Consider the following 14885-nt stretch of genomic DNA (forward strand, 5'->3'; position numbering starts at 1 on the left):
TTTGAGTCCTAGATCCTCTGCTTCTGATCCAGCTTCCTGCTGATGCAGAGAGGTAGAAGATAGTGGCTCAAGTGCTTGGGCCACTGCCAGCCACATGGGAAACCTGGATGGAGTTCCAGACCCCTGGCCTCTGCCTGGCCCATCTCTGGTTATTGCCGGGTATTTGGGGCCTGAGTCAGCAGATGGAGAACCTCTGTCTGTCTTCCTCTTTTATTCTGCCTTTCAAGTAAATAAAAATGAAGCTTTTTTTTTTATTTGATAGGTAGAGTTATAGACAGTGAGAGAGAGAGACAGAGAGAAAGGTCTTCCTTCCGTTGGTTCACTCCCCAAATGGCCACAACAGCCGGAACTGCGCCGATCCGAAGACAGGAGGCAGGTGCTTCCTCCTGGTCTCCCATGCGGGTGCAGGGGCCCAAGCACTTGGGCCATTCTCCACTGCCCTTCCGGGGCACAGCAGAGAGCTGGACTGGAAGAGGAGCAACCCGGTCTAGAACCCGGCACCCATATGGGATGCTGACACCACAGGTGGAGGATTAACCAAGTGAGCCATGGTGCTGGCCCCAAAATGAAGCATTTTTTAAAAGGAAGGGGAGAACAGGTGGATAGGAAGTATGGATTTCTCAGAGAAAAGGAGACATGGAAAAGAAACTGCAAGAATCAAGTAACAGTTCTTTTTGTTTCTAAACTAGGGAAGCTGTGGACATGTTTGGAGGCAGAAGAGGAGTTGCTGAAGAGGAAAAGGGCTGACAAGGCTGGCTTTGTGGGAATGCAACGGGTGTAGACACCCAAGCATTTGGTTTAGTACTCTGTAGTCACTGTTTTGAAGTTCTTCTCAGTTTGTGAACCACGGTCCTGCATTTCCCCTTGGCAGTAGGTGGTCAGATTCTGTAGTGGGTTCTGAGAAATGATCTAGGTGAAAATGCTCTGAAAGGTATAAAACACTAGGTTACAGGCTGGTTAACATCCCTCTCCCCCATAAATGTCTGCATCCTAACCTGCAGAATCGGTGAATGTTACTCTGTGTGGCAGAAGAGACTGTGCCCATGTGACTAAGGATTCTGAGAGGGAGACATTATCCTGGATCAATGAAATCACAAGGATCCTTATATGGGGAAGATAGTAGAATTAGGGTAAGGAAGGGAAGGCATGTGGCAGCCCAACAGAGAGGGAAGGGAGGAGATGTGACCATGTGATCTGAGGTCACAAACCAAGGGAAACAAGCTGGAAAAGGCAAGGAGACGTATGGTCCCCTGGAGCTTCCAGAAAGAAATGCGGCCCTGCAGATCCATTTTGTACCTCTGACCTCTTAGAACTGGGAGGTAATCAGTTTTAAGTCATTCAGTCTGTAGTGATTTGTTACAGCAGTGATGAGAAAATAACACCCACTAAACAAATATAAGGTCATGTATTGCTAGTTTTGTAGAAATTAAGGATATTAATACAACTAATAGCAATTAACATTTACTCAGTACTTCCAAAGGCTAGTGCTATAATATCTAACCATATTTAATCCTACTATTTGGGGGGTAGAAATGAAGATTACGTAACTAGAAAGGTTTAGGTTTGGGGTCACTCCAAGTTTTTCTGGGCATTTCTCCCCATTCCAACATTTCATTATAAATTCCTGGCTTTGTCCTATGCTTTAACGTGCATTATATTTGCATGTGTCCATACAGGAGTGCTAGTGGGACGGGACAAGAGAGGATATCACATCTGGGGCGCCAGCCACCTCTACAAGTCGCAGGGGACTTACCTAGGCACCCACAGCAGATGTGAAGCTAAGGAAAAGTGAACGAAACAAAGAAACCTCTTTGACCGCAGTTCGAAAATGCCGCCCCATTCGATTTTAACTCTCATAAGTAGTGGACGCGTCCTGGATCCCGGCGGCTGTGCGATGGCAGCGGACGACGACGCGCTGGGCGGCCACAAGCACCACGCAGGGAGGACCGCAGCTTGTTTCCCGGAGCAACCGCCCGCGTCGCGGCCCTGGGAGCCGGCGCGGGCGCGGGGACAGCCGGGCGGCCGGCAGGAGCGGTTGGCGCCCCGGCTCCCGGCCCTCACCTCCCGGTGTTTTGGAGGCCCGCGTGGTCCCGCCTCATTGGTCGCCGAGGAGCCTCAGGCCTAGGGGAGGAGGAGCGGCCTCCTTAGTTGTAGTTCCCGGGTTTACTCGGCCGCCGGCTTCACTTTCCCAGCACAGCACCCAGGCGACGGCCGGGACCACGACTCCCACAAGGCCCCGCGCTCGGGGGGGCGTGGCCGCGGCCCCCAGGAAAGCCGGGGGCGGGGCCGCCTGGAGCATGAAGCGGGGGCGCTCGGCTCTCCTGCCTCACAGCTGCCGCGCGCCGGTGGGGGGAGCGTCCCCCGACTCCCGGCCGGCGTGCAGCCCTCTGACCCTGGACTTTCTCTGCCGCCGGAAACCGTCCGCTCGGGTCGTCGCCGGGGCCGTCCGCCGTTCCTGGCCCTGAGGGGCCCGGCCGACCGCGGCGAGGGTAGAGGTCAACATGAGCTGGGGGCTCCTCTGGGCCGGCGCCTGGCAGGGGGCGGCGGTCGCAGTGCAGCTGTTGGTCACCCTGAGCTGCCTCCCGAGCGTTGTCGAGGCCCAGGTAAGCCTGAGGGATGGCGGGCCGGGGACCCACCCGGCCGAACGCCCGCGGACGCTGAGAACAGCTGTGGCCGTTCGTCAGGGAGGGCCGGGGCCGGAGCTGAAGTGATTTCTGGAGAGCGGAGAAGCCGGGGGGGGGGGGGGGGGGTCCAAGACCTGACGGTCAGTGTAGGCGACGCCCGCGAATGGACTGCGGTGTGCCGGGATGGCGACACTCGGGGCAGTGGCAGGCGAAAAAAGAGGAAGGTGGTGAAGGTCTCCTGAGCTGTTTTCTTTTTTATCCTGGTGTTTGAAGCGGCTGGGAGTGTGGCGGGAGATGGCACTGGGATGAAACCCTCATCTGTCTTGTGAAGAGAGCCGAGGACTCCTGGAAATGGTGACGTCCTCCCCTTCAAGAGCCCGCAGACCCCCGCAGCCCTGCCAAAGCGGAGTGGGTTGGGAGGGGGGCACAAGACCTAACTTCCTTGGACTTCTGGACTAAAGGTTCTTGGGTTTTTCCTCTTGCTCAAGATAGCTTTATTTTTACCCAACTGTGATGTGTCTGCTAAGTGGCAACAGCAGGTGAGCCCAGGTAGGAGCCGAGGCTCTGGCTTTCAGTAGTGAGGTGCCAGCTGGAGAGTAAACGGTGGAGTTTGGGGTTTGTCTTGGTGAAGCAGATCTTGACAGAAGTGTTGTCTGTATGCTAGGAATCAGTGTTAGCTGACCGGAGCCTTTTGCCCTAAGAGCGGTGTTTGCTGCTGCTTTAATTCAGTACAATTGAACAGACTGTTAGGTGATGCTGTGTCTCTGCACCTGCTGCAAAGTAACAGCACTGTTAAAAGAAAAAAAAAATGCTCTCAGGTGGCCTGATAATGAGGGGAGATGACATTTGAAGCAATTAATGCTCATTGCTACCAAAGTGGAAGGTAAGTGTAGCCACGTAAACATGTTTGTCTGACTTGATTCACTCTTTTTCAAGGTTTTATGGTGCCCTGTGCACTAACTCCAAGAATACGTGAATATTCTGTTTGTATCCAAGTTTGAATATTATTTTATTTGAAAGGGAGAGAGACGGATATCTCCCACCTAGTGGTTCACTCTGCAAATACCTGGGACTGCTGTACTAATTCCTGTCTCCCATGTGGGTACAAGGACCCAGGTACTTGACCCATCACCTGTTGCTTCCCCAAATGCACAGTAGCAGGAAGCTGGAATGAAAAAGCAGAGCTGGGACTCCAGTCTAGGCACTCCTATGTGGAATGTGGGCATCCTAATCAGTAGCTGTGCCCAACACCAGCCCCTGATTATTTTTTAAATGAATGATTTGATAAAAGGGGCAAACTTTTGGTGTTGGGAGCACGCTAAAAATGCAGATTCTTTGACTGTAGCTCCAGATATACTGGTTGAGTGAATCTGGAATGTGACCCAGGAACCAACATTTTAAACAAGCCCTGCCAGTAACTGTAGTGCAGTTATCCTTTTTACTATTTCTTGGACCCCCAACTGGAAAACACAAATAGTGGAAATCTAGACATATCTATCAGACTTAGGAAAGGTAAGTTTCCAGATTCTCTTGCAAAATTATTTTCTAGTGAGTAGTTGGGTTTTGGTTTTTGACTGGAATTTGTATTTAGATATTATTCTAAATGAAATTTCTCATTTCCTACTACAAATCATACATTGTATGCTTTATAGTCAATCTAGAAGCTTTGTTTTAGATTTCTTTACCCTTAATTATGTATAATTAATGTTTCATATTCCCTCGTATACTTTTAATTTTGCTATGTCCAAATGAATATACTGGAGTATAGTTTAACAATTAAAGATTTGTACACATTCAAAATAGTGTTGTGCCATTCCTATCCTTTAAAGTGAAAGTATTTGTTTTTTGTTTCTGATGGTACTTTTTTTTTTAGTTACGGAGAGAAAGAGGGAGAGACAGAAAGGTCTTCCGTCTGCTGGTTCACTCTCCAAATGACCGCGATGGCTGGAGCTGGGGCAATATGAAGCCAGGAGCTTCTTCCAGGTCTTCCATGTGGATGTAGGGGCCCAGGACTTGGGCCATCTTTTACTGCTTTCCCAGGCCATAACAGCAGGGTTGGAAGAGGAGCAGCCAGGATTCAAACTGGTGCCCATATGGGATGCCAGTGCTGCAGGCAGAGGCTTAACCTATTACACCACAGTGCTGGCTCCTCCAGTAGTACTTTCTATTATAGTGTTTGATCATCTTTTAGGTGGTACTTTAATCTGTAACATACTTGAAAATACTTAACTTGATAAATCTCTTAGAAGTGGTGCCATTCCCAGGAGGCCAGTGGAGGATGGCTCAAGTACTTGGGCCCCTGCACCCGCATGGGAGACTGGGAGGAAGCACCTGGCTCCTGGCTTTGGATTGGTGCAGTGCCGGCCGTAGCGGCCATTTGGGGAGTGAACCAACAGAAGGAAGACCTTTCTCTGTCTCTCTCTCTCATTGTCTATAACTCTACCTGTCAAATAAATAACAAATAAATAAATAAAAAAGTGGTGCCATTGAGGTAAACTGATGTTAGATGAGAGTGATGTTAAAGTAGAATCAGAATGCAGACCTCATTCTGGTCTAAACTGTGTATTTGCTCCTTTGTAGTATATAAAAGCAGAAGGAGATCAGGAAAATAAAAAGTAGAACTAAGCCACTTCTACATACTAAATTGGTAGAAAAACAGTAAAGATAAAGAGAAGTCTACTTTTCGAAAAATACTTCTATTCATAAGAAATCAAAGTCATTTAAGGAAACAAATGTATTTCCTTGCAGTAAAAGCAGAAAAACACGTTTTTGAGCATAAACATTATGCATTGGTGTATCATTTTTCATATAAATAAAATGCAAATGTGCTTTGTAGTATGGTTAAGCTTTAGGAACTAAAGGCATAGTGCATACAAGTGATTTAACAATCTTCCTGTAAAAAATAATGTCAAATACAGTTTAAATCTTTCTAAATACACATCTGAGGTGGAATGAAGTCAAGGACTACATAGACACCTACACCCCACCCCCTAACAAATGGAAAGCCAGCAATTTGGGATTCAAATAAAGTTATACCAGTTCATCACCTGAGGGTTTTTCCCAAACCCGGAAGACTGTGAGCTTCTGCTTTAACAGCTGGCTGCATAGGGTGGAGTGGGCAAAAAATAACACCATATCTGTCCCAAGAGGAAACTAATAAGAGATCCTGCCATGAAGCCTTAACTCCAAAGAGCTAGATACTCAATGTCAGGGTAAATGTGAATGAATCCCAATGATAGTAAGCTGAAAGTAAATAAAGTTGCTGGGGGGGTGGGAAAGAAACTCCATTGAGAATTTATAAACATGAACCAGCCCTTACTCAGGGTTACAGGCCAAAATCTTGCTACTTGTGCTGGGAAAAACACCAAGTGGAAAATACAATTTATAACAACAAGCAGTCCCAGGTTTATATAGCTCAGGCTACTGTTAGAAGCAAATGTCCATCCCCTCCGGGGGAGTTTATTCAGCTCAAGCCTTAAAGCATTCTTGAAGGTAAAGTACCTAAAAGAATAAACAACTAACAGTAAAAACAAAGCAGAACAAAATAAAACCAAGGAAACAAAATCACAGAACACATAAGGAGACAAGGCCAACTTAGGACTTTTTGGTTTTATGAGGTTGTGAAAGTGATCTGCATTCAATAGAAACCATGCTTGAAGCTTTGAATTTTGATCCTTTCCGGAGCAAGTGATACATGGTGAGACTCCTGTGATGTTGGGTAATGGTAGAGAGCTACTTTTCCTAGTCAGCCATGCATTCACAAGTGGGAGACAGCTGATAGGTTGGTGTGCTGTGTTGCTAAGCTATGTCATTTAGTAGGTTGGGTGTGTTAAATGCACTTTAAACTCATGTTTTGATAGCATGGATAGGCTTATTGGGACATAACTCCCTCCTAAGTGAGGAGCATGTTTATTAGAAACAGAAGACAGGAACAGACATGTAATTATCTTAGATTCTGAAATTCTCAAATAATGTCACTATATTGTGTAAAAGAAGCTTGAAAGTGTGAAAAGAGAATAAGATTTTAAAGAATGAAAATTTTAGAAGTGGAATTAAAAACTCAGTGGATGGATCAAATAACTGATTGTACTCAGCTGAAAAAAATTATTAGACAACCATCTCATGTCTTTTTTTTCTATATAATACTTTGTGACATCCTCTTCTATCAGGTTCATACCTCACTAATAAAATTGAAGCACAGAAGAGAGTAAGCCACATGTATTCACTTACTCATCTGTTCTTACATATTTTTGAATTCCTGTTGATTACCATAGATGAACTGTTTGTGCTCTTATCAAAAGACAGTCCTTCCTAGTACACAAGGGGCCTTCAGGGAATTCACAGGAGATGTGTAGTTTGAAAAAATTCTGCTTGGACTTAAAATGGTTTTTTTTGGTACCAAGATAGACATCTTTAAGTTTATAAAAAATTTTTTATTTGAGAGGCAAAGAGATGACAAGACAGAGAGTGATCCCATGCTCTGGCTCACTCCTCAAATACTAGCAGAAAGGACTGTTGTTGGCTGAGCCAGGAGCTGGGAACTTAGTCTAGGTCTCCCATGTGGGTGCCAGGTACCCAACTACTCGAGCCATTACCTGCTGCCTCCCAGGTGCGCATTAGTAGGAAACTCGAATCAGGAGTTGAGCTGAAACTGGATCTCAGACACTGTGATATAGATGTGGGTATCCCAACTGCTAGGCACCAAATGCCCAAGCCCACATTTATCTTTTAATTTCATTTTTCCATAAACTTTTTGAAGTCCCCTCGTATTAGGTTCCATTCTTCTTTTCTCATTCAAGGGCATGACCCCAGAAATCTTCCCTCTCTCTTGTATCATCATTTTGTCCTGTGAGACACTGTTACTGTTGTCATAAAACATACTGTTAATTGTACTATTTAATGTATTCATCTGTTTCCCACTCTGTTTCTAAGGTTTCTGCTAAAGTGTCCCTGTAACTGACGTGTTCTCTTGTCTAAAGTGTCCCATTCCCTGACCATATAATATAAACCAGAAACCTTGCATCCTCACTTGGTACTACGTGTTCCTTTTACCCTTCATTTAAACCCATCCTATCATTCAAAAATACATTTGATATGAAAATATATTTGGTCTGTGTCTCTGATTCCTGACATAGAACTCCTAAAACTTTTGACTTTATCCAAATGATGGGGGTGCATTTTATTATTCAAAATAAGTCTCAGTCACATCTGAGTTCATGCCAGTGAAGTGATTCAGAGTGAGACCCTATATTCTATAGCTTCAGGATAGGGCTAGAAAGACCAGAAAGATCCAGTAATCCAAATCTTAAACAACTAGATTTGATGAGCATCTGGGCTGGAGAACACATTGACTTGCTGAGGGAGTGGTGGGCTGGGAGAGGGCATGGGAGTACCGCATGTTCCCCAGCCCCACTCCCAGTACTTTTAAGTATATCTACTGTGTAGCTGTTGCTGAGTTGTGTCCTTTATAATAATAAAAGTTAAGTATAAGTGTTTGCTGAGTTTTGAGAACCATTCTGACAAATTAGCAAACTTAAAAAATGGAGGTTCTGGGAACTCCTGCTTTATGGCCTGTCAGAAGAACAAATGTCCTGACTTGATAATAGCATATGAAGAAGGGACAGTTTAGCGGGACTTGGCCTTTTACTTGTGGATCTATACTAATGGTTAGCATCAGAATTAAATTGCTAGATATCTTATTGATCTCTGAGAGAACTGATTGGTATGAGAATACACCTCAGACTCAGCAAAGACTAAAATTTTATAAGGGGGCTGGCATCATGGTACAGTGGGTTAAATCACCACTTGCAATGCCAAGATCCCATATTGGAGCACCAGTTCAAGTCCTGGTCAGCTACCCTGTTAATGTACCTGGGAAAGCAGTGGAAGATGGCCCAGGTGTTTGGGTACCTGGCACCCATGTTGGAGACCCAGATGGAGTTCCTGGCTCCTGGCTTCGGCCTGGCTGAGTCCTGACTGTTGAAGCCATTGAGGGAATAACCAGCAATGGAAAATCTCTTTGTCTACTTGTCTCTTCCTTTCTCTGTCATTTTGCCTTTCAAATAAATAAAATGCATCTTAAAAAATAAATTATAATGGTCTCCTAATTCTCTCCTTGACTACTCTGTAGTCCTCCTTGTTTTTCAAAAACATTGGACAAGCTTACTGCTTTAGGGCCTTAGCCTTTAGTATTCTCAGTTGCAGTGCTTTCCCCCCAGGTACCTGCTTGTCTTGCTCCTTTCTCTCCTTCCAGTTTTGTCAGAATTCCACCGAGCCCTTCCATAACTGTCCAATTTTAAATTGTGGAAGCCACCATTCTGCAATTCTTACCTTGATTCCTTTGTTTTTTTTCCTGTATCACTTATGGTAATATATACTTTTGTTCTTTTCCCCTTTATGAGAACATAGGCTCCTTGAGGGTAGACTTTCATGTTTTTCCCCCTACAATTTGTATTCCCAGCACTTACTGCAAAGCTTGTGTTAGGTCTCAATAAATATGTTGAATGAATAAATAAATGGAAGATAACTGCAAATAAATTATTCACAGTTAATTCCAGAGAGACAATAAGATAATAAATATTAAATAGGAATTAAGAGACATGGAAAAAAATAGTAAAAAGGCCTAGTATGTCTAATTGATGTTCCACGAGAATATAATAGAATAGGGAAGAATCAGTATTGATTCCTACAAATCCGTATGTAAGAAATAACCCAATAGAAAAATTAACAAAAACAAGTAGACATTTGACAAAAGTATAGGGGCTAGGCCGGCGCCGCGGCTCACTAGGCTAATCCTCCGCCTAGCGGCGCCGGCACACCGGGTTCTAGTCCCGGTCGGGGCGCCGGATTCTGTCCCGGTTGCCCCTCTTCCAGGCCAACCCTCTGCTGTGGCCCGGGAGTGCAGTGGAGGATGGCCCCATGGGAGACCAGGAAAAGCACCTGGCTCCTGGCTCCTGCCATCGGATCAGTGCGGTGCGCCGGCTGCAGCGCGGCGACCATTGGAGGGTGAACCAACAGCAAAAGGAAGACCTTTCTCTCTCTCTCACTGTCCACTCTGCCTGTCAAAAAAAAAAAAAAAGTATAGGGGCTGGCATTGTGGTGTAGCTGATAAAGTCACCTCTAGCAATGCTGGCATCCCATAAAGGCACCATTTCATATCCTAGCTCTTCCCCTTCCAATCCAGCTCCCTAAGGGGCTGGGAAAAGCAGTGGATGATGGCCCAAGTACTTGGGCCCCTGCATCCACATGGGAGACCTAGATGAAACTCTTGGCTTCAGCCTGGCCCAACCATGGTCTTTGTGGCCTTCTGGATAGTAAATCAGATGGAAGATTCTCATGAACTCTTTCTCCCTCTTTCTGTAACTCTGACTATCAAATACAGATAAATATTTTTAAAAAACTCATAAAACATGTGAACATACATTCTCAGTGCAAATAAAAATGATACACTTTCATGCTTGCTAGATTGGCAAAAATAAAGCATAGATTTAATATCAGATGTTGGTAAGGATATGGCTCAACAGTAATTCCTATCTGTTGTTGGTAGGATAGTAAATTGATAAAACTATTTTGGAAATAAGCCTGCCATTCTCTCAAACAGCTGATCATATACTTAGAGCAGCAGTTCCACTCCTAAGCATATAACCTGGAAAAACTCTTGCGTACATGTCAGGGGATATATATATATACACACACACACACAAATGTTCACAAATTTTTTTAAAGATTATATTTATTTGAGAGGTGGAGTTACAGAGAGAAAGGTCTTCCATCAGCTGGTTCACAAATGGCTGCAATGGCCAGAGCTGAGCTGATCAGGACCAGGAGCCAGGAGCTGCTTCTGGGTTTCCCACGCAGGTTCAGGGCCCAAGCACTTGGGCCATCTTTCACTGCCTTCCCAGGCCATAAGCAGAGAGAAGGATTGGGAGAGAAGTAGCCAGGACTTGAACTGGCACCCATATGGGATGTTGGCCCTGCAGATGGAGGCTTAACCTACTACGCCACAGCACCAGCCCCTATAGCATTATTCCTTAGCTAGATATGCAGACAACCTAAATATGGGTTGTATTAGTTTCCTGTTTCTGCTGTAACAAATTGTCATAAACTTAGTGACATCAAGCAATATAAATTTGTAGTTTTGGGGATAGCTTTTATAGGGTTAAAATTTAGGTGTTAGCAAGGTTGCATTCCTTCTGTAGTCTCTAGGAAGGAATTGTTCTTTCCCTTTTATAAGCTTCTAGAGCCTTCTGTAATATTTGGTTGTTGACCTCTTCTTACATCATGGAAGTCAGCAGCACAGGATAGCATCTTCTGTTTCTTTCTGACTTGAATTTCCTTCTTTTGAAGAACTTTGTAACTACATTGGTCCCACTTGAATAATGTAGTATAGCTCTCCCATCTCAAGGTCCTTAATTTAATCACATATTTTTTGGCATGTAAAGTACCATTTGGAGATTTTAAGAATTAACGTCACAGACATCTTTGTGGGTGGCATTATTCTGCCTACCATTATGTCTATTAATGATAGAATGAATAAATTGTAGTATTTTCATATTATACAACACTTACAATAGGGAAAATAAACAATCTACTGTAAGCTCATCCTTATGAAATGATAGTCAGAAGAAAATGTTAGCAAAAGAGGGTCATGTTCCACTGCTTTCCCAGGCACATAAGAAGAAAGCTGAATTGGAAGTGGAACCTGAATCAGCATTCATATGGGATACCACTGTTGCAGGAGGTGGCTTAACCACTGTGTCACAATGTCAGCGCCAGCAAAAGCAGCATATTACAGAAGAATTCACACATTAGATTCCATTAATATTAAAGTTTAAAATGAGGAAACTATGTTGCATTACAAAGAAAACTAAAGGTTTATTTTTACCTCCATGGAGGGGAGGAAGAAGGAACTGAAAGGGTACTAGCAGCATTTCATTTATTTCATTTCTGTTTTTTTTTTTTTTTTTTCAAATTTTGATGGTATACAGGTTTGTGTCTCAATAATAGCCTTTAAAAGTCACAAATATATGTATGGTAATTTTATATAACCTAACCCCTTCCACAATTGGAATATTTTAGATAAATTGATTTTAACCACCATATTTTATTTTAAGAAAAATTCATAAGGAGGCCAGCGCTACGGCATAGCGAGTAAAGCTGCTGCCTGCAGTGCTGGCATCCCATGTGGGAGTCCCAGCTGCCCCACTTCTGATCCAGGTCTCTGCTATAGCCTGGGAAGGCAGTGGAGGGTGGCCCAACTCCTTGGGAGACCTGCAGAAAGCTCCTGGCTTCAGATCGTCACAGCTCGGGCCATTTCAGCCATCTGGGCAGTGAACCAGCACATGCAAGACCTTTCTCCCTTTCCTTCTCTCTCTGTGTAACTCTGACTTTCAAATAAATGAATAAATCTTTTTTAAAAAAAAATCAAAAGAAAGAACAACACTAGATAAAACTTTCTAAAACTTTTTTTGACTTTTTTTTTTTTAAGGATAGTTATTAAGTAGTATGTGAGAACAATGGAATGAAATTTAGGAGTTAGTGACAGGATCCCAAGAATTAAGACAGCAAAACTGAATTCCAGAGCCAAGATTCTTGATAGTGATCTTTTGTTCTTTGTTACAAGATAATATAGCTTTTTGTAGGGAGTTTGGGGGCACAATTACACTTCTAGGAAGAAAGAACAAGACAAAAACAATTTGCAAGGACGGGTTTCCGTTTTCTGATCATTGCTTGCATATATTCATGCTGTGGGCCACATGAATAATCTTTAGCAGGCTAAACACCATTCTTGTTTTTAATTGAAAATGTAAATTTAGTTGTAAGTCCATACACAGTTGTAAGAAATAATACAATGAAATACCATGTACCCTTTATAGTTATTCCAATGGTAGCATCTTAAAAATATTGTATAGTTTTATAATAAGGATATTGACATTGATAGAATTGGTTCGCATTTCCTGTTTTACTTGTCCCATTTGTGTGTGCTTATTAATTCTGTATTATTTTGTCTGTTTGTGTATCCATCCCAACAGTCAAGGTGACTGAAGAGTTTCATTACCATAACAATTCCCCTTGTTGCTTTTTTTTTAACCATGCTACTACATTCTGACGCCATTCCCCTACTCTAGCTCTCATTCTCTTCACCAGTTCCTAAGCTTTGGTAACTAATAATCTGCTCTCCGTTTCTAAGAGTTTTCATTTTAAGAAAGTTCTGTAAATAAGTCATACAGTATGTAACCTTTTGGAATTGGCTTTTTTCCCCACTCAGGATGATTTCTGGAAAATTCAGCTAAGTTGCATAACAATCAATGATTCTACTTTCTTTTCAGCTGAAGAATGTTTTATGGAAATTTTGAACTCTGAATTTGCTTTGTGACTACAAGTTTCTTTTCTTGGTTTAATGTATACTTTGAGTAGTGGCTAAGACCGTGGTTTTTAAAGTCTGATAGATTTGGGAATAACTTCCATTTCTATTTTGGAAAAATAATTTTAGCTTGCTAAACCTTAATTTCCCTATATGTTGAAGGGGGTTTAATAGTACATTATTCATAGGATACTTAAAAAATATTTTAAATAGAGAGCAGATGCCCCTATCCACTGGTTTATTCAACTGCCCAGATCAGCCAGAACTGGGCCTAGCTTAAGCTGGGAGCTGAGAACTCAATCCAGGTCTCTCACAACCGGAAAAATCACCTGTTGCCTCCCCATGTCTACATTGGCAGGAAACTGGAATCTGGAGCTGGAGTTAGGAACAAAACCCAGGCAATCCAATATGGGATATGGGCCTCTTAACTGCTAGACCAAATCCCTACCCATCATGGATACTTTTTTTTTTTTTAAAGATTTATTTATTTATCTGAAAGTTAGTGTTACAGAGAAAGGGAGAGACAGAGAGATTTTCCATCTACTGGTTCACTCCCCAGATGGCCACAGTGTCGGGCTGGGCCAGGCTGAAGCCAGATCAGGCTGAAGCCAGGAGCTTCATCTGGATCTCCCATGTGGGTGCAGGGACCCAAGATCTTGGGCCATCTTCTGCTTTTCCAGATGCATTATCAGGGAGCTGGATTGAAAGTGGAGTAGCTGACACTCAAACTGGTGCCCATATGGGATGCCAGCATTGGAAGTGGCTTTACCTGCTATTCCACAGCACTGGACCCCATCATGGATACTTTTAAAGAATAAGTAAGATAACAGATGTAAAGCTCTTAACGCTGTGACTGTCAAATAAGTGTTCCACAAATGGTAGACTAGAAGAAAGATGGGCTACTAGAACTATAATATTACAGTCTATGACTTCAAGGTTAATCTAGGAAGAGATTACTTTAGCATTCTAGTGGGTGCTTGGATTATATATGGTTAGGCAGAGAAAGGACAATTTAATATCTTCTTGGACACTTAACAAGAATGGTTCATTCTTCAGAATGGATATACTTGATCTTTTCTTCAGATTTCATTGATCTCAATAAAATGTCACTGCTTTACTGTTGTATATCTTATTTATCAAATACTGGCTAATTTGAATAAATAAATTATTTTATATAATAGATAAGCCTGAAGTGTCAGCAGTTTACAGATTTTAATATATAGAAATGAATGTGTGTATTCTAGGTCACTGGAGTTCTGGGTGATTGTTTGTGTGATATTGACAGCATTGATAACTTCAACACCTACAAAATCTTCCCCAAAATAAAAAAATTGCAAGAGCGAGACTACTTCCGCTATTACAAGGTAAGATGATAATTTATTTTGTTGATACTAGAGATTTATATATAGCAGTGTTAGATGTGACTTTTATGACTCTTTTGAAAGTTCACTTTGACTCTTCTCAGCACCCTAAAATATCTTCATCATTTGCCTATAAAAATTATCATAGTCAAATCTCATTGGTCTTTTAAAAATACTAAGAATACAAATCCTCATCCTGTGTTTGGGGAATTTCTTATCTTTCAGTTTTGGTTTTGAGGCAGATATTCCTCTTTCTACAGAATGAAAATGCCAGAAATTGGTAGTTAGTCTCCCTTATATCATTGGCTCTGCAATCTGGATGCAGCTACCCAGGCTTTGAGTTGTGCTGATTGTGGTGTGCTAAAACATTGTTAGCAGTGCCCAGAGCCACAGCAGCGGCTGTCCATTGGATAGCTCTAGTCTGAGACTAGATTTAGAACTTCACCCATAGTAATACTGCAGAATTGGCTCTTAAATCTAATGATCTGCTCTAGATCCTTACAAAATAATTATGAATGTGGCAGTAGTCGCTGAATA

General features: G+C 42.8%; 2 protein-coding genes across 7 annotated transcripts in view; one reads left to right on the forward strand and one right to left on the reverse strand.

The window, feature by feature from the left end:
• The window catches only part of EDARADD (EDAR associated via death domain), a 171871-nt gene extending 169996 nt beyond the window's left edge, over nt 1-1875 (reverse strand). Inside the window, exon 1 of the mRNA XM_051820772.2 lies at nt 1754-1875. The gene's annotated coding sequence lies outside the window, so the exon portion shown is untranslated. The remainder of the gene's footprint in view (nt 1-1753) is intronic.
• Nucleotides 1876-2246: 371 nt separating this feature from the next.
• ERO1B (endoplasmic reticulum oxidoreductase 1 beta) overlaps nt 2247-14885 on the forward strand; it is a 67928-nt gene continuing 55289 nt past the window's right edge. For all 6 annotated transcript variants that reach the window (XR_011381537.1, XR_011381538.1, XM_051820762.2 and 3 more), the window contains exons 1-2: nt 2247-2603; nt 14232-14351. Coding sequence is in view for 4 of the 6 variants with exons in the window: in XM_051820762.2 (XP_051676722.2) it covers nt 2502-2603; nt 14232-14351 (222 nt within the window). In the remaining 2 variants the exon portion in view is untranslated. The remainder of the gene's footprint in view (nt 2604-14231; nt 14352-14885) is intronic.

The sequence above is a fragment of the Oryctolagus cuniculus genome, chromosome 13, assembly GCF_964237555.1.
Source record: "Oryctolagus cuniculus chromosome 13, mOryCun1.1, whole genome shotgun sequence".
Classification (NCBI taxonomy): Eukaryota; Metazoa; Chordata; class Mammalia; order Lagomorpha; family Leporidae; genus Oryctolagus; species Oryctolagus cuniculus.